This window comes from Lepeophtheirus salmonis, chromosome 1 (assembly GCF_016086655.4).
Source record: "Lepeophtheirus salmonis chromosome 1, UVic_Lsal_1.4, whole genome shotgun sequence".
NCBI lineage: Eukaryota > Metazoa > Arthropoda > Copepoda > Siphonostomatoida > Caligidae > Lepeophtheirus > Lepeophtheirus salmonis.
In genome coordinates this window covers 44,844,458-44,865,223 of record NC_052131.2, presented here as the reverse complement: position 1 = coordinate 44,865,223, position 20,766 = coordinate 44,844,458, and the positions used below count along the sequence as shown (strand labels likewise).

The 20,766-nt window shown below is 31.3% G+C and overlaps 1 protein-coding gene across 1 annotated transcript in view; it reads right to left on the bottom strand.

Moving 5' to 3' along the window:
- LOC121131733 (discoidin domain-containing receptor 2) overlaps nt 1-20,766 on the bottom strand; it is a 34,675-nt gene that overhangs the window by 4,270 nt on the left and 9,639 nt on the right. The window contains exons 2-4 of the mRNA XM_040727091.2: nt 15,870-16,134; nt 2,586-2,691; nt 8-245 (exon numbers count right to left, since the gene is read on the bottom strand). Coding sequence (XP_040583025.2) covers nt 8-245; nt 2,586-2,691; nt 15,870-15,981 — 456 coding nt within the window. The 5' untranslated portion in view covers nt 15,982-16,134. The remainder of the gene's footprint in view (nt 1-7; nt 246-2,585; nt 2,692-15,869; nt 16,135-20,766) is intronic.

The window sequence follows — 20,766 nt, the reverse complement described above, 5'->3', positions numbered from 1 at the left end:
AAATTACCGTTCTTCCTAGACTATCCCTGTATTCTTTAAAATCTGTCATTCCAGCTCGAGTATAGTGTATTTTATAAGCTTCTGCATATTCTTGTCCACGCCCATTTCCAAAGCGACCCTGACTCAATATTCCAGTAATAATAGTCAAGGATCCTAGATCTATTTCAAGATATTCTTCGCCGATTGTTTCCTGACTTATGGCTCTCTCAGGACACCAGGCTCCACCACCGGAATCTGAATGAAGTCTGCAATTATAGATATTAAAATATATACATACTTGTAAGAATAAAAATAAATTGAGGGCACCGAGGAACTCAATTATATATTGTCATCATGAAGGAGAAATTGGTTTTGTAGATACATTCTACAAAATATTTGTTAGATCCAAATTTGCTTAGAAACGCATAAATAGGTTTAAGACTGTGTTATAGTGGCGCAATATGTTCCCTTTAGTCCAAAGATATCCTTTTGATACTTTGTAATGTTAAAAAGTTACATACATATGCCTAAGTATACTGTTTAGTCCTCTGTTGCCTTCGGCCTCAAATGAATCAATTTCTTTACAAAAGTTACTCCTACTAAAAAAATTGTAAACTTTTTTATTGTACATAAATTTATGGTTTTTTTGATAAAATTTGGTTAGGTAAATAAGATAAGTAATTTTTTTTTTTTTTAATTAGCTCAAAAAATGTCGTCAAGTTAATCAAAAATCACATTTTTTTGGTTTACCTTTGTAAAAATATGCATATTTAGACAGTGATACAATAACGAACAAAGAGATAGGCGGTGAGCTACGATTAATTCAACTGAAACTATCATTTTTTGAGCTAAATTTCTATAAAAATTTATAAAATATTTTTGATAGCTATTTCGTTTAACTAAGTCTGCTATTTTTGTCAAAAAGCTGTATTTACAGTTTAGTAGATAGACGATATCAAAGCAAAAACACAAATACTTTTCAAAACAGCTCAAAATTTGCGAATAATATCTTTAGGCCAAAATAAACATTTTGAGATTTTACCGACTCAACATATTGAAAATATAAAAATGAGTTCCGCCCTAACATATAATGCACATAGAAATAATATATATTATGTAGAATTCGTGTACAAGAAAGGGTTGTTTCTTTGTTGGTGAGTATTTTTTATAGGCTTATAATATATATACGAGTACAATTGTAGTAGGTGATACAGAGAGTAGTTGCAACAAACATAAAAAGCTACAGCCCTAAAGTTTAGCCAATATTCACATCCATAACAATGATCCTCGATGAAAAAAAAAATTATAATAGAAGAGGGATATTCTTTGTAGTTGTATCATAATAATTCTTGTACTATGAAAAGAGAACATGAAAGTAAAAAGTAATCACTAGTTCATGAAAGACGAAAAGCAAGACTGAAGATTTGTTGGACTCGGAGTAGCATTGAGGATCAACATCGTAGTAATCCCAGTCTATATCATTACGAGATAGTGAGTGGAGTTTGTTTTATTTTCTTCGTCTCATAGCTGCTGACCGCTAATTTAATGAAACGTCATGATAGCTAAACTGCTTTATTCCGAAACAATCTTCAAAATGTGAGGGTGACTACGTTAATTTTATATTTCTTTTTAACATATTGATGGATAGTATAATTTTCGAAATTTCTCACTCAAACTCAATTTTTTTAAAACTCTAACTAAATTTGTAATCAAATGTAATTCGTGAAAAAACTACTGACTTGTATCATCTCTAAATAGATTAAAATAATACAATGGCATACTATGTAGGTTTGCAATACTCTCAAGTCTCACGCATTTTCATGTGTTCTCACACTACACATTGAGTATCTCACGCATTTATATTATGCACCTAATATTATTTTTTTGATCTAAACTATTCATTTAATAATAGAAGGGTGTTTTACAGTACAATTATCAAAAGAAGCGACTAAGATGTACAATGTAAAGTCTACATAAATTTATTTTTTATTGAATAAATTAAAAATCTGTATAATATTTGATTTATACAAAACAGGAGGATATTTAAAGTAGGTCCTCCGATTTCCCAAAGTTTGACGTCATATGTTTGATAGAGTCACAAATCATTTTTGACATATAAATCTCACACAAAGTGAAGTTCAAAACTTAATAACCTTGAATCAAGCTATCTAAATTGAGTCAAAAACAAAAGTCTTGCAACTGTCCTCGTTCTCCTCTACATAAAAATGGAATAAAAATATATTTCCTACTTCCCTTTGCCTTTGGTTCTTTTCTCCTTAGGAAAATTGACCTACTTAGTGAAAGGGTACTTCTTCTCCTTAACAAATATAAATTTATATATTCACTATTGTATTAAGCCTTTCTTGTAAAAGTGTATTTTATAAAATAAATGAACACAAAACAACAGTTGCGCAGGAGTGAGTAGTTGTAATCTTTTTATTTGATCACATAAAAAAACAAAAATGAAATAAAAACACGTTTCCAACCCACATACAGAGGTGATCCCGTCGGTCAACATCAACAAAAAACATCACCACCAACACGGAGGATACGTAAGTATTATGTGTACACATGATATGATATTATTATTAGGATTACTGATTTACCTTGCATTTTGTGGACCGACAGAGGGTGGATCATGACTTGAGCTTGCTTTGAGAGCCGAGTCTGGGATTCGACCATCCTTTAAACCCAATTTTGCATGACAAATGTCTAAAAAGGAATTAAACAAAAATAAATTAATTCTTGTTGAAAAGGAGTAACATGATCATTCATAATATATTCATAAAAATAATGATAATTTTAAGTGATAAAGCTGGATTGACGAGAAGATATTAGGACTATTTTTTTAAAGAGAGAGAAAGTTATTTTTTGATCAGCTTTGTTAATAAAATGTAAGTATCTAGACAACTAAGTGTTTTTTCATCCCCTCTTACATTCTACTACATACATAGAAACGCTTTTGTATAAATTATTTAATTATAAGCATTAAACATAATATTTTTTCCTTTCATTTCAAGAGTACATTATATGTGCGTCAAAATGAAATAAGATGAACATAGAGCTAGAGAATGAGAGTCCAGATACAATTATAAAAAAGTAAGTACAATATCCGCCATTTATATTATAAACAGATTTATTGAATGGTGCTGCAGCTGGAAGTAAAATAGAGGGAAAGGAAGAAAATAAATAGTGGCAGTACAGTAGGTTGATACTGGTGGTAACAGCAGCAGCTTGCAGCTGTTTTTTCTACTGCTACCTAAAACTTTAAACCTAAAGATTTACTACTACCTCCTTTAATTGTACTGAACACCACCAGCTTGTTATATATAAATATAATATAATATTATGTTTAAGAACAAGGAAAGGGGAGAAGGAGAAATACTAAAAGAGAAAGAAGAAGGGGGAGGAATCAGGGGAGTATGCATGTTTAATCTCGATAAAACAAGACATCTGCAACTGTATGTAATAAAAGAGAAAAGGAGAGAAGGACTAGAAATGAAAAGAAAAAAGAGCCCCTCTCAGTAGGAATACATTCCGAATAATGTTAAATGAAAGAACACTATATTTTGTTACTCTTCTTAGAAGAGGCAGAAAGAGGAAAAACATACCTCATACCTACCTAAGAATTCTGTATATATTATGCATGGATAGATCGACTGTTGTGTATTACACCTTGTCATACACAACATCGATACATTTGTATATAAAAACAAGATAAAATAGGAGTAGTAGATAAGTAGAAGGAACAACTTCGGCATATTCACAATTATCTTCTCTATAGTAATTGTGATAAGTAAAGTGGAGTCAATGGTAAACAAAAGCACTTTTGCAGTTATAAAAGGGGTCGAGAATCATGAAACAAAAAAGTATGTCTTTAATATGGAAAAATATAATAAGGGATGTATAGAAACTATTAATAATTTCGAGAAAAGCTATTTATCTTGATTGACAAGAAAGGAAATGAAGACATAAGAATTGAAATTCTCAGGCGTATTCTTTTCTTTTCTACTCACACCCCAAATTGTATTTGGAATTTGGGAGGGGAAAAAATAGAAAATTCTTGTCATTCATCTTAAAAAACTAAAAAAATGTACAGCATAGCTAAATCCATTTTCTACCTACTGGCTATTAATGGAATACTCTTAACAATAATAGATATATACTTGAAAAACTTCTTACAACTTTGTAAAAATTGTAAGTGTGTTGATTAATTATATTGCGATTCAGTCATAAAATTATGGAACATTGCAACTGGTTTTTTTTTGGGACCATTTTATTTAATTAGATCTCTAAATCAGTCCTGCTAACCAATTCAGTTAGTGTTGTTACCTATGACCAAGGACCAATTTATTCGGTTCCCACTTGTCGACCTTTCCTTTTAAAAAAGCTAACATCGATCCCTCGTCACGTCATGGTGGGTGGGTTTTTTTTTCCTTTTTAAGATAGTACATGATGACGAATATACAAGTTCCAGAATTTTTTTAACTAGTCACTTTTTAAAGCATAATAATAGTACTAGATATACACAAAATTTTATTCGAATTGGCATACTCTGCTCTTTATTACGGCTCAAAGTATCTTTCAAACTGAGTCACAACTTCTACGAACTAATTCTAGGTGGATTTTCTCCCATAATTTTTTGTACATGAGCTGGTACCCATCCTGGTGAAAACAGATTCGGATCCTATGGAAGACACCATTAATTAATGGCTGGATTTTTATCACAAGGAGTTCTAAATAGATGTTAGAGGTCCACCTGTTTCCAGGAATCTTTTAGCACCTGGAAAGCAGTGCTTCTAGTGACACACAGAGCATACATGAATGCACCCTTGATGTCAAGCATATAATCTGATATTATAGAAACATCATATAATCATTCCGTTATATACTAGAATAAATTATATAACTAAGTAACAATATAATAAATTCGTTTTATAATGAAAAATATATTATTTTTTGTCAGATATGTGTAATAATCTAAATACATATTTTAAATATCTTATTAGGCTTAATCAACCACTGATATTCTAATGGAAAATTACAAGGATCGGTCTTAAGACTGGTATGGACCGACACAACACTACCCACCCCTGTTTTAAAAATCATATCTGCGCCCTCAATATGAAGTATCAAGAAGGCATATCAGTCCATGCATTGAGAAAGAAGAAAAAGTTATTGATCCATTGATATGTGCCTTGTTACTATTTAGATTGTAGGTATTTCAGGGACCCTCAATGCTACAATAATAAAACAACCAAACCAAGCATAAGAAAAGTATCATAATAATAAGTACAATAAACGCCCCTGTAATTTACAAACCAAGGTTAGTGTTGGTTGTGGTAGTGAAAGCGACAACAATGCGAGGGAGAAGGTATTTAGCATGTACATACTTGCAGAAAGTCCTCCAATTTCGACGTAGAAGAAGTTGTTCTATATAGTATGATTAATAAAAATAAGCAAGTAATAATGAAAGCAGTAGACTTTTTTTTTCTTTTTTTTTACAACCAAGTTTCATTGATTAATGCTCCAGCACATGCAATTTTTTTCTTTTTTTCTCTTGCTTTTCTTTTTAAATGTATTAGTGTAAGTAACTTCTTATCAACTTTCACTTCTGTTTGACTCTCTTATTGAGACAAAAAGGGTTAGCAAAGGGAAAAAAAGGAGGGGTAAGGACAAAATATCAAAGAACCAATTAAATTGGATGTTAATTTAGGTTCTATCAGTCCTTAATATGGGACTTAAAATCGGTCCTGTTCCACATCCAGTCCAGAACTGTCCAAGTTATTAGTCCTTAAAAGACGTTCCAAATTATGTAATGTCCTATATAAGATATCATTTTCAATTAACCAAATGTGTAGGAAAACTTATTGCGTATCTTTCATGGACGAAAATAGTTAACCATTATTCTTAAGTTAGTACAAGGAGTACTAGAGAAAAAGAGAGCGCACCTAAATAGCAAATATAACAGATCAGGCCTAGATTTTAAAAAAGTAGAGGGAATAAACCATATCAATCTATCATTTTTTATAATTTATTTTTAAATTAAAACAGTTTCATGTACTAATATTGCCTGGTAATATCGCCCACGTAATTTCAAATGCAAGTATCAAGTAAATATAAAGGCAAATTTCAATTAAATATATATTTGTACATATTACAACATGGAGCCGACAAAGAATTCAGACCCTGTATGTACTGAATACAGATAACAACATATGTATATAATATTATTAAATCACATGTCTCCCAAAAAAGTTGACTTTATTTCTCTGTTATCTATATATTAGTGATGTGTCGTTCGCAAACGTAACGGCTCTATGAACTGGTTCTTTGAACTGAACGACAGGACTCGGGGAGGGGGCTGTAGGAATCGTTGCTCAGTAGGATTATATATATTTTTTTTTTTGGGAGAGGGCCTTTGTTTTTGGAATTATTAAGAATGAAAAATGCAAAAATTAAAATTCTTTTGAAAAAAATTTCAAAAATCAACAGCTTTAAGGAAAAAAATCGAAAAGCAAATTTACAAAAAAATCAACAGCTTTAAAGAAAAAAAAAAAAAAAATCAAAGAGCAAATATTACATTTTTGTCAAAAAATAAACAGCTGTTAAAGAAAAATGTCCAAAAAAAAAATCAAAAATCCAATTATAAATAGTAAATTTTCTCGAAGAAAATTTTAAGAATAGCTATAGCCCACCCATGCAGACGCCTATGTAAGTCTATTTAAGCTATAAAAATATTTGAAATGCCGTTTGGGAGCCGAAAGCACCGGAATTCCCATCACTAATTTATATATATAATAGAGTTTGTTTGCGGGTTGTTTATGCGTGCACACGCCGTTAAACCTGAGAGGCTGAAATTTTGCATGGGTACCTCTTTCAAACCTGGGCGGGATGCTAATTTTGAAGGAGTAATATAAGGGAGGCTTATCATATACCCAAAATACAAAAACCATTTTGTGGAGCTCAATACAAATAAGTAGGGGGTTGAGTTATAAAGCAAAAAGTGACTGGCGTCTCATAAAACAACTATATGAATAACTAAATTTTCCAAATTTATTCAAAATTAAGGGCAAAAAAAGAAATCGGTGAAAATTAATATTGCTTTTTTTTTCAGGTGCAAAAAAATGAACTTCCGATGAAATATTGGATTCATAAATCGAATAAAGTTTGTAAAAAGTTGTCTAGAAATTCGTTTGCATATAAATTTGACAGATAAAAATTGATGATGAACTGAAATATTTGTTATTTTCTGAATAATTTTTCATTTTCTCTTTCTTTTTTTATTTATCAAACGTCCATTTTTAAAATGAAATGCCATATGAAAATTAAGAATCTAAATATCATGAAAGTATTTTCAATTCCCGTAACATTTTAATATCTGATTTTTGCAATATTTGCAAAAAAGAAACAGTTACAGAGGGTTTTTTTTCGACAAAATTGTTCTCCCTAACTTTTATGTTTTTGTAAGTACAAAAAAGCAAAAAAAAAAACATTTGCAGGTTTGTGTTCGTCTTTACAATGGCAATAAATTATATTTACTACTTTTTTTTTGCAAAATCATTATAAAAAGTTTTTTGCAATTTTCTTTGGGAATTTTTTGACAAAAAATAAAATGGACTTCTCATCTTGACATATTTTTTAATCCATATATATTGTGGTATGCTATTTGAGGTTTATGATTCTTTTTTTTTAAACTCAAAGTGATAGTACTAAGGATATATAAGAGCCAATAGTAAGAGTTTTTTTTTTCTTTTTTTTTTTGGGGGTGGTCGTGAGGATTGATACAGTGTAGTATAAATTATTACATTTCATTTTTACATCCACCAACGAAGATATGTTTTTTACCTCTCTTAGTTAGTTTGTTTGTTTGTGTATTGATCAATTGGTCACTAGTATTAAGGGAAAAATTACAAATCGATTTTGATCTAACTTCGGGTGAAGATTATATATGGTCACAGGAAGAGGTCATTAAAATTTGAGAAGATAAGGTAAAAAATACATAATCGACCATAACTTTCAAACATATTGAGAGACAGGGCTGTAATTGGTGTCCTTAGTCCTGTAGTTATACTAACGATGCTTTATATAGAAAAAGAGTCTGATTGATGAAAAATGATAGATTGCAACTTATACAAAAATTATATTTACTGTAAAAGTGTGTAGTTAATAATATTCACTAAAGTTACATACAAAAAATTTATGTTTGTAACTTGTACAGAAGAGTGTGTCTTATGAAACCAATTTCTACGAGTCCAAGAATCCGTTTCTACCATGAGTTGAGGTTTAATATGGGCAAGAATATTCTTAATATTTTTTTTCTGCAGCAAAAATTCTAAGGGCTACCTGAGGTTAGTTATAAAAATTCCCAAGAAAAGATTTTACATACACAATTATTTTTTTTGTTATGTAAAATGGGTGTCAAAAAACATTTTTTATTTTATTAAAAAAATCGATTTGTTTATTTAAAAAAATGGGGTTTTTTCACTACACATGTGCACCTTATCAAATCAATATAGTGTAAAGTAATAATATTTTACCTTTAAAGAAAGTAACAATATTGCCCATGGGGTTGTTTAGTCTTGCCAGTGTCATTATTAATTACTGCGTGCTTGAAAGAACAAAGAACATAACTACGCATTTGGTAGTTATGATTAAATCAATTTCTTATAAAAACTATAAGTTATCGAACTACAAACAAATATTACTTATTTGCACTTGTCATGGCTTCAGGAACAAAAAACACTCAGAAGGACTTTTTATTTGGAAGTACCCGCGATCTCCCCCTGAATGCTCTGCCAAGTAAGCTAGACTTAACCTCTACCTTAAATATCAACATCCCAATGGAGTAAGACTTTCAAGAAAAGAACATCTTGAAATCGTCGGAAGAATGTTAAAAGTATTTGGGAGATAGCTAGTATCCCTTCCCACGAAATCAAGTACACCAAGCAAAAAATTGGGAAATTCTTGTTGGTCATCAAGGACCATGTAAAGAAGATGAATGTATAAAACCGATATAGTGATGTTATTGTTGTTGAGGTTTTGGAAAAGTTGTCAGATCTTTTTGATATTGCTTTATGTTCTTGATATAATAATCAGGAAATTAATTATTTTAAAGTAAAAATTGCACATGTGACTCATTCAAAAAAATACTGCATAATAAATTTCATTTCTACATGGATCCAAACTTTTTTAGAAACTCATGATCGCTTCATTCATTAACAAGGCATCAATTCAGTCTTACGGAGATAATTATAGAAATTATGTTCGAAGGTAAGAAAGAAAGGAGGAAATGTTAAAACAAATAGAGAAAGTAAAAGAAAGAAAGAAAGGCTACTTTGGACAAGAAAAAAGAAGAATCAAAATAAATAAAATACATTTTTGGTGATTATAGAAGCAATTTGGATGATTATGATATACCAACCAGCAGTACAGAGAAACAATACCAAACTCCGAGGATCTAGCCAAATTCTTATTAGCTATGCCTTTTCAGTTAATTCTGCTGCAGCATATGGAAATGCATTATTAAGAGATCTGAAGCTAGCTACTCCCCAAAATTTACTTTCAACATCAAAAGTGGGTAGACAAGTAAAGAAATATCTAACTAATATTAATCAAATTGTTGAAGTAAACAAAAAATTTATTTGCAACAAGTTTGAGCATAAAACAGTAATTGCAGAACACATTATAAAAGAATTATTTTCTTTAATTTATGAATCTGGAAGTCTTCATTCTATCAGAGCCATTGGATGTGTAGGAACTGCTCTAAATACAGGGCATAAAGGTGGCAACATTAGGCTTATTGAGCAAAAATTAGACATTCCTTTACAATGGGTTATTTGCATGCTGCATTTTAATGAATTACCCTTCAAAAAACTATTTGAATTTTATCATGGAAGATCAACTACTAAAGGAGCTAAAATAACAACGGATTAAAGAATTAGACATCAAAGATGATTAACAATTCATCATTCAAGGTCAAAAATATGAAAGAACATTCCAAAGTCAGATTTTAAAGCTTTAGATATTGGTAACTAATTATCAATCTTACTCTTGCAAGCCTTTTTCATATTATTATACACATCAAAAAGAATACTATAATTTTTATGACTAACCGAAAGTAGCCCTTCGAATTTTTGCTGCAGGGAAAAAATATTGCTGGACATTTTTACCAATACTAAACCTCAACTCATGGTGGAAAAGGATTCTTGGACTCGTCGAAATTGGTTTCATAAGACACACTCTACTCTCTAAGTTACAAATATACATTTTCTGTATGTAACTTTCGTGAATATTATGAACCACACACTTTTTTCAACTCTTTTATTATTAGTATTTTTTTAAATTTTCTTTGACCTACTTGCCAAGTATTTCATATTATAATACTATGTACAGGAATATAATATGTAGTCTGTATGTGTGAGGAAGAGGTGGGGGAATATTCTCCCTAGTCTCAACATTCGCCTTGTATTGTTTTTTAAACGAAAAAAACTTATTGCTTACTATGTAGAATGTAGTATGTACTATTATTCTTAAATATATTTTTATTATTTCAAGTACTTCAACTCTGGAGAAAAGGAAACAACTCCACGCTATTGTTGTTCTATAAGATTCCTATCACCATATTTGATGATTTGTAGTAGTGTTGAGTCGATCCAGTCTAAGAAGGGCCTTAAATACATCTGAAAAATATTCAACTGTTTCCATGGCTCCTACCCCAAGTGAGTAATCCCCCCTCCGACCTACCTTTACCCCCTATTACAATAAATAACATCCATACGACATCAAATATGAGATATGAATGACATGCATCTATGTTTGTATTTTGAAACTTTTCATTAGGAATATGCCGTTCATATTACTTGAGAAGATTTGGGATGATTCTATTTCACTTTGTGTAATGTTGAAATAATTCATATATTAAAAATAATTAATTTATTAACATATTTATTTTTGATATTAATTACTTTAAGGAGTTGTCCGAAAATCCCTTCTCAGGTGTTCATTATAACATAATACACATACTCATTCGAAAATTCATCGTTTAAAATAACCTTCTCTAACTCATTGGTTACCCAACTTTTTGTCATGCGAATATGTTGAAATATATATTAAATATTATAGATAAGAAGTAGGTTGAACAATCAGACTAAGTATCTATATTAATTGAAAAATACTTTCATTTGAGTATTTTGATGATTTATAGAACTCATATTTACTTTCCAATTCGAACTTGAAAGTTGCAATTGGTAAAAATCAACCTTGTAATTAATAGATAATTTTAATTTAAAAACCAAAGGAAGCAGGAACTTTTTTCAATTCATTAGTAAAAATAATATAAAAATTGATAGAGGGAATCAATTTTTATTAGATGAAGAATTTTGTAGACGCCAATAAGTTATGAGAGGAGTGTCTTGTTTGTGTTATGCTCATTCTTTTTTGGTCACTGAACCTCGTACCATTCGTATCTAGAAAAGTGTAGATTCTATGATTGAAACTACGACCTCCTAAATGAAGAGAGACATAATTTGAGTGCGAGTCAATAAACTAACTCCGAGCGTCATATTTAATACGCCAGTCGTAGTATGTGCCATACAAGGAGAAGGTGGATCTAATTTTCGACCACGAATCCCCAAATTTCTCAGTGATTTTAATAATTGAGGTATTTAAGAGAAGAGACGCTCCGTACAAAACGTAAGAGGCCATATTCAAATTCATATTTTGATTTTTTCAGACTTTGTAACATACCTACTACGAGTGAGTGTGCTCATGAAAACAGAGAGTAACACCAATGAGTTGTTGAAGAGTTATCTTCAGAAATTATTAAAGAAATATGTGTATGTTTGTATACCCCTTATAACTCAGGGTAATCTGGGTTACTACGGCTAGTGATAAATACTGTCAAATTTAAGTTTTTATTTATTTTTAATTTAAGAAGAACAAATTAATGTTAATCTAGTTCAAAATTTCTTTATTTCTCGGACCCTAGTTTTATTAATTGCGTAATAATAGGTATTATGGATACATACCCCGCATCAATTCTAAAGCATAAATCGTAAAAACTTTAAAATAAGGATTCTTTAATGTATATTTATGGTTGAATTTAATGGTTTATATAATTAAATGAAGCTTATATTATTAAATAATTTCATAAAGTCTTTCATGTAGGTATAAAACCCCAAAAATCTCGGGAGACAAAACCTAATACACTTAAGCTACATAAAATGAGAAGAATAACTATAAATAAATAATTGGGGGCAATTAAAACAATAACAAAATAAATTATAATACTTGTGATGAGGATAATGTCAACTATACTAATAAAGGAAAGTTTGTGTGTAAGTTTGTAGATGATAAAATTTTAAGTGTGCACTTAATATCATAGCAATGTGGATTACTTGATCCAAGAAATGACAATGCAGCGCCGAGCGTGTGTAGTAAAGCTCAGCACGTCGTTTATAAAAGAAAAGAACATATATATATATATCCTTTAATTACAGTTAGTCTGTTTGTCGACGCTTAATAACTTCGTGCAATGCCGGATACAACTGCTAGTAATGGAATATTCTTTAGATAAGTGATTTCCAACTTCTTCACTACTGAGGAGCCCCAATTTATAGTTTTTTAAATAGAAGAATATCTAATTTTGCTAGACTTTTATCTTCTAGAAAATACATTTCCTGATGATCCCCGTAGGAAATCACTGTCTTACATGGTAGATATATTAATGGTGTAATTAATAACTTTTTTTAATGAAAATTAGTTATTCATAAAACGTATTCTGTGGTACATTATAAAGTTTAAATGATAAAAGAAATATATTTAAATAAGTAATTGTTATACTTCCGAAGGAAATGATATGCATCAAAATATATTTGATGATTAAAATGACGGATGTTGAATTGTAATTAAATATGATGTTATAAGATGATAAATTGTAACTTGTACAAATAAAAAGAGAAAGAAAGGAGTCAGACAATTTGTCAATTACGTCAATCTCTCTCATCGTTCACCCATTCTCTTTTTCACAGCTTTATAAGGATAATTTGATTTCAGAACACTCTTAAGGAGTAAGAGACTAGTCAAACTAATAGCTGACAAACGTACATAAGCGTTACTGATGAATAAGGAACATCATGGTGATACTGGACTATATAAATTCAAAAAAAGTCATGGAATGAATCCCAACACTAATATGTAGGAGTAGTTGTAATCAAAAGAATCCGGGGGTGTAAATTTTATAGGGCGAATGCCTTTCAATTTAATTTTGTTTGAAAACAATATACAAAATGTTCACGCCTTCATTAGTCCCATTTTTTTTTAAATTGGGCCATTCCCCAGGTAATATATATTAAAGGTGGATTCATTCTTGGCCTCAGTCCCACCCTCATTTTGCCAAGCCCATTGCCTGAACCTTCCAGCACGACATTTATTTCTAATATAAATATAATTCCTTTAAAACTAATCGCTGACATTATTTTTGATTTGACAGTTTTTCAGTTGCATACGATATGAAATAAAACGATTATTTAGAGGATGGATTATCTAAGTATAAAGTAATCAAAAGTGAGTTGTAATTTGAAAATCCTTTTTTGGACTTGGAGTAGAATTGAGGATCCACATCGGAGTAATTCCAGCCTATCTGTCCTTGATGTATATGGAGTGGGATTTGTGTTGATTTCTTTTGTTCTTACGGCTACCTACAGCTGATCTAATAAAACGCCATTACAGCTAAGCTACTCTTCAAATTATCTGGATTATCATGTTCATTTTCGATTTTTTTAATTTTTACAGACAACCGGTAGTTCATGTTTTATACATATATTTCTCTCTCTATATATATATACTAGTGCCGATTTTTTTTGTTCTCACTATGTAGACCGATTTTGATTCAGTCTCACTCTGTGGACTAATTTCTTTCGGTATCATATATTATGTTATTTTATTTTTTTTATAGATCAACTGTCTTTTATTTTTTCAAAAAAAATATATAAGTTCTAGAACTAATATTTTATACATATAAGAGATAGCAGGATCAAAATGAATCCGATCTATCTCTGTTTAAACTTTGTATAACTTCATTGTACTTGAAAAACATATGATGTCATGTTAAAAGCAATTTCTCTGTAACCAAATTTTTCCTTTGGACCGATCTATACCAAATTTTTATATGAGACCGGTCCAGACCAAGCTTTTTGTTGGACCGAAATAATTAGGTCCAACAAAAGTATAAATATATACCTATATATTTTAGTATTATTCAAGCTTAAAAAACTACTCGACTTAACCCACACGAAATATAGTTTTTTAAATTTGACTTTACTTGAACTCTAATTTTAACTAATTAAAGTTCGAATAATTACTCGAGTAATGATTAGAGTATAGTACTTTGTACAGGTGTTGGCACATGTGTTACCATTTCTAATTTTCAATATAGTCTCCATCGACTTTGATGCGCCCCTGGAAGCTGTATGTCAGCCGGTAATAATGTAAATGGGGCTCATGGAGGTGTAATGTTCATCAACGGAAGCCTTGAAAGCTTCTATATTCAGTCCGGTAAGTCTTGGCCTCAACATGCAACCAGAAGGAAAATACGAGACAGTTACATTTGGCCAGTATGGTGCTACATTGTTTTCGGCCAGAATGGAATGTTGGTCTCAAAAAAAGGAACAGGTAACTTTCGCTATGTGTGTTGGTACCTTATCTTGTTGAAGCTTGTTTCGATGCCGATAGCGTCTTTAATGTCCTTTGAAAATAGTCTGCCTATGTCAAATTTTGGATCTCTGTTGGTGTGTGTTCCGCAGGAAGTAAAGAAACATTCTCGATTATTTTGTCCCTTTGTGAGACCATTGTTGGATTGATTGTGTTAATTTTGTAGGAGGGGGTGTCAATAACAGTTTGTCAGCTAATGAGAGGAATTATCAATTCCTCTCATGTGTTTTTCTTATCCCTCTCTTTATAAGTTTTTTTTTTTCAACTATGCATCCGGTATTACATGGAAATTCAGGGGCTTAGATGTCCCAAATTACGAACATAGGTATTCGTTGCGTTTAATTTCCCAAATAATATAATGATATATCCATTTAAAGAAACCAAAAAAAAAAAATTCTTGCTGACACCCCTGAAATTATCAAATCTACAATTTTGACTCAAATACAACACTAATATATCATGTTAAGTAAACAGTTCTGAGCGTTTTTCGAAAGATATCTTTAGTGAACTATATCTCACGATTAATACATTAAATTTAAAAAAAAAAGCTTAAAGTATGTTTAGAGGACAAGGTTAAATTTAAAAAAAGTTAATTTACCGTTTTGTGTTTGGTGACACCATTTGTGTGTTACAGCGTTCTAAAATGGAAGTAAAAATAGAAAAAAATTGATACTTCTTGAGTACCACAACGACCAAGGTGAAAAAGCGGAGCAGGTGGCAAAAAAAAAATGGTGTTGTTTATATACCTAATACAGTATCGAATGCAACAGCCAACGATTCCGTTCTGGTAATATGGTCGTCAAAATGTCCATAAAATAATGGAAATCGTCGAGTTGGACCGGCATATGAGCACTTATTCCATTGCTCAGGAACTGAAGATTAGCTAGAAATCCGTTCGGAACCATCTAAATCGGATAATCCTAAATACGTTAATTTCATGGACAAAATAAAGCGAAAAAACGCTCAGAACTTTTTTCTTCATCTTTTATATTAAAATATGGATATATGTATGTAGAAGACTGTAGTCATCAATTTTAAAATAATTCATTTATAAAACTATGTGTCCAAAAAAAAAAATCATAAATATAAATTTATGAGCCGTGATATGAATTTCCTAAATGACGCGAGAAATTAACCTCTCTCCCTCCTTATATTTAATGATGATAATGATCACTTACCAATATCCACTTGATCCGTTGTTCTGACACAGAAAAATATCATCATGAAGGATAAAAAGACCCTCATCCCGCGAAGCATATCCGCACAGATAAATATTTTCCTTAGCAACATGCCTATATAGTATGAAGTTATGAAGGTCAGGACGTGGAATCTGATGAAAATGGAGGTGACTTCAATTTATTCATCATGACGATGACTCTCAAATTTTTTTTTCTCGCAATCTTGCTCCTTTCCATGTAGATATTTAGTGCACATATATATTATCTGTAAATAAAAAAGGAAAATGAGTATAAGAAGACTATGGAAGGGTCCGGGCAATACCAGGAACCAGAATATAATTGTAAAAATAATACCCAAATAAAATCCTAAAAAACGGGTACTCTTTATGTTATTAATCCTCGACGGGGAAAATTTAAAAAAATTAATAGGATCTATATATATTGGTAAGATCCCGTTTTACACAGATATTTATTATATATCTATCGATTATCCCTATTGATGGGTAATTTCGAATCTTTCTCTTTTTGGTAATATTAAAAAGTTCTTGGTGACGTCTTATCAGTCCTGAAAGCTCAGCAAATTATGTTATATTTTAGGTCATATAAGTCAATAGATAGTTTGCTTTCCGTGCTCTTCCTCATGACCAGTTTGCAACTGAGTCAATTCAAAAGAGGTGGAGGGCAGTTTCATAAAAATCATATATCGATGGTGTGGTGTCTTGACGAGGTTAAAGAGACACAAACTATTAAATAAAGGATTCCAGGACGACCGAGAGAAATGAGGAGAGAAGAGACGTGGAGGAATAAGGCAATGATGTAATTTAATAGGAATACGTATATATTCCTACTAATACATAATCATAACCTCTCTGAAAAACATACACAATGCACGGCTATTTGTAAGAAGAAGAATGAAGGCAGTACTTTATACATATATTAAATAATAACAATAACTAAAAGATGAGAAGGTAGAAAAGGAATCACGAATACATAACAGATGGTAAGAAAATCACTCCACTTCTCACAGTAATGAAGTAACAGAGAAGTGACAGGGGCAATGCCTATGAGTCATTACTAGAGTACACGTTTTTTTAGGGAAGGGGAGAGAAAATGAATTACTGCTACTAGGTATACACCTATGAAATGAGACTTTCGGCTATTGGTTTTTAGGTGTCGCCAGTTAGATGTTATAAATTGGCACAAAAATCTAAATGCTTATTTCGACATATGTCAACAAAACTTAATTCATTGTTTGTACAGTTTCATTCAACAACACACTTTTTTCGCTCGTAAAAATGTCTAATTTTGTGCTTACAAACTAGGATGTGCGGAAATCATTGATTTTCTGTTACTAATTCAAGAAAAACGCTTCTCAAGCCCATCAATTGTTTGTGGAAGCTTACCGTACATATGTTCTAAGCAGAGCACAGTGCTTCAGGAGGTTTGAAAAATTCCAAAGTGGTGTTTTTGACGTGTGAAATGAAGAGCGCAACAACTTCTACAACAAGTAGAGCTTGAGAGCAAGAGGTTCTACAACCCGGTCAAACCGTTAATGGTAATTGCTACAAACAACAATTGGCCGATTTGAACCATGCTATTCGCCAAGTATGTCCAAAATATAAAACGAGGCAACAGAAGGTAATTTTACTTGATGACAACGTACCACCGCATCGCTCTATAGCCACCCGCAAGCTTGTTGAGTCGTACAACTGGGAATTCTTGCTCATGCGGCTTACTCACCATACCTGCCGCCTTCCCATTATCACTTGTTTGCATTGATAGGCCACACACTCAATGATTTACGCTTCGATTCTCACGCTGAAGCCAAAAAATGGATCGATGGCTGGTTTGGAGCCAAAGACGAACAATTTTCTTTGGAAAACCATCCATAAATTGCCTGAAAGATTGGAAAAATGTGTGGCTAGCGAAGGCACATACTTTGAAAATTAAATATGTAACCATTTTTTCGCAATAAACGTTCAAAATTTTAAAAAAAAGTCTCATTTCATAGGCGTATACCTGGTATAAAGAGGAGAACCTTCAACATTTAAAATAACATTAGTATAGGACAAATATTAGAACTATATTTAAATTAATATATATGTATTTTATTATGCAACTTTAAAACAATTTACACCAAAGATAGGTGAGAATGCTTAATTCAGATGGAAAAGTTAACATCACAACGACCTATTAAATAATTCACTAAAAAGAAGAAAGAGTAAACGCAACAACCATTTTCTCAATTTCTAAGTTCTAAACTTAGTTTTTTTCCATACCAAATGTCAACTCTAGCCATCACTCATCAGTTACTTGGGTACACTACTCTGTACTTTCAAAGGTTCTTTATAATGGAGGCTACACAGCTACAAAATATTATCTTCTGAAATGTAGACCGAATTTACTACTACGAAAGCGGTTTAGATCGAATTGTAGAGAACATTTCACGTGGCATCACAATGAATAAACAGCACCACTTAGTTTTAGATTTTTAAGTTATAGAATTTAGTACATATCCTTCACCTCTTCATTTTGTTAAGTCAGTGAAAACGCTTTAGAAACATTATAACTGTCTGTGGCCAGTCTAGGATTTCTAGACCAATAGCAAACACTATACATTATAGAGTTGTGGTGGGTTTAATTCTGGAAATCCTTAAGATGTCACAGATCGTCAAAATGTTTATTTTTTTAGTATTCCTTTCATTGGTAAGATGGAGTGCACTGATTTAGCATAGTTATATATAATAAAATATTACAATTACTTCATCTGATCTAGGAATTGTCTTTCAAGTCAATATACATAACCAATAAACATGAAACTCTAAGACACATGGAATAATCAGGCATGCTGCTTAGGTTGTTTTTCTTAATTTCCCCTCTTGAAGGAATGGAGTTAAAAATGACAATGCACGTCGTTACCTTTATTTTATCACACAGCCTTTCCTCCAAAAAGAAACAAAAAAAAAAGGCCCCAAATAATCTGGTAGTTAGCCAAATACGTCAATCATACCAATTGCTACATATCTCGTATGTACTACCAGACTATCACACTAATATATTATTTCTTCACCATTCTTAAAATATATTTTGTAATATTTAAATCTACATTGTATTTTATTCGTTAGATTATTATAGTATTGCTTAGCAATATTTCATTAAAAGCGTAGCTACTAATTTATATTACTATATCATACCCAAAATTTATTCATAGAAATAATTAGATGGCCAATATATATACTATATAAACGACAAGGGATCAACAAGAAATTGTATTCATGTTCTTTTGGAAACGGAGCATAATTATAGAATAACCTATTACTTCGTGTATTTATCAATTAGAAGAAATTATAAAATAGCCATGACGTAACAAGCGAGAGGGAACAATCAACAGCTGAAAACAAAATAAAAGAGTATTTTTGTGTTAGCGAGGTAAAGCCGTGATGGACTCTTTTTTATCCTTTTTTTTTTTTTGGCAACCAATCCCTCTAGGCCTCTAGAACTCCATGACTTTATTGTATATTTCTTTCTTCTAGGAGTGACTGTGTATCGAACCTATACAGATTGAGTTTAAGAGAATAAATCATCCTCCGCATGTTGAAGACTGAGCTACATAATGAATTCTAACTTGGATACCATGTCATAATTTTTTTTTAGAGAAGGAAGTTTCGGTCAAAGGTTTGAATTTCGATCAATTGCTTCAACACTAGTATTGAGGAGTAATATTAACCTTGGGTCAATTTCTGATTTTCTATATTACACATATATAGGTATATAGATCCATAACATAATATCCTCACTTCATGAACAAAATAATATATTTAAAGAGATTATTTATCATTTTGTGATTGAATATATTTTTCCTCTTCATATGTATATAATATATGTATGTATAACGTTTATATAATACTAGAACCTTGAAATAAAAAAACACATGAGCACTTAGTACATTTTATCAACTATTACTACGTATATTCTACTGTAGTGTTTTGTCGGTCCTTATCTAGGACCGAGGATCGCAGTACGGTCCCGTCTAGTCCAACTTATCTTTCCTTAATTGTGTTGTGTCGGTCCTTATAAAGGACCCAGGACCGCGGTTCAGTCTAGTCTGGTCACATACCGTTTCACTTGTTGGCCCATAAAGAAGGAAAATCGATCCCTCATGACGTCATTGAGGGTGTGGTTTTTCTTTATTATTTCGTTATATAATAGAATAAACTATGTAGCTAAGTCAAAATATAATACTTTTGTATACTGGCAGTTAAAGACCGTACTAAGACTGGAATGGACCGATACAACACTAGTCCTCAACACTCTTTTTCTGGTTCGGTCTTGAGTCACTTTTTCGAAACCGGGATCTCAGATGGTAGACCAAAATTTAATCATTTTCAAACCATGATCTGTTTTTTTGGGATCTCAATCCATGAACCGATTGTCTCCCCAATCAGAGTGATGTATGAGTTGTACAAATGTAATTAATGCAACACTTTGAAGTTCCCTTGACGTTACTATAGGTTGAAACATAACTGATGTAATTAAGAATTCATCCATAGAATCGGTCAAATGGAATTTTAAATGTACACTGTATTATATTGTCAGCTGTGGATGTTTCTGCCTCTTTTCCTCCTATCAGTGTACTGAGTAACTTTCATTGAATGAATTCGAATAGGCTTTCTTTGTTAATCACAATTTGTTTGAACAATTTCGAGACATAATGGAATAATAATTCTATAGTTTGAGAGAATTGGCACAGAGTAGCATGACTACCTATTGATTTTGAGTCTTTCCCCCATTCTCCCTTTTCTTTTTGGAAGAAAGTCTGTTTTTCCCTTTTAGCCCCTGAGTAGTAGTCACCTACATAATAGAATAAATAATATAATTATATAAAAAAATAATGATA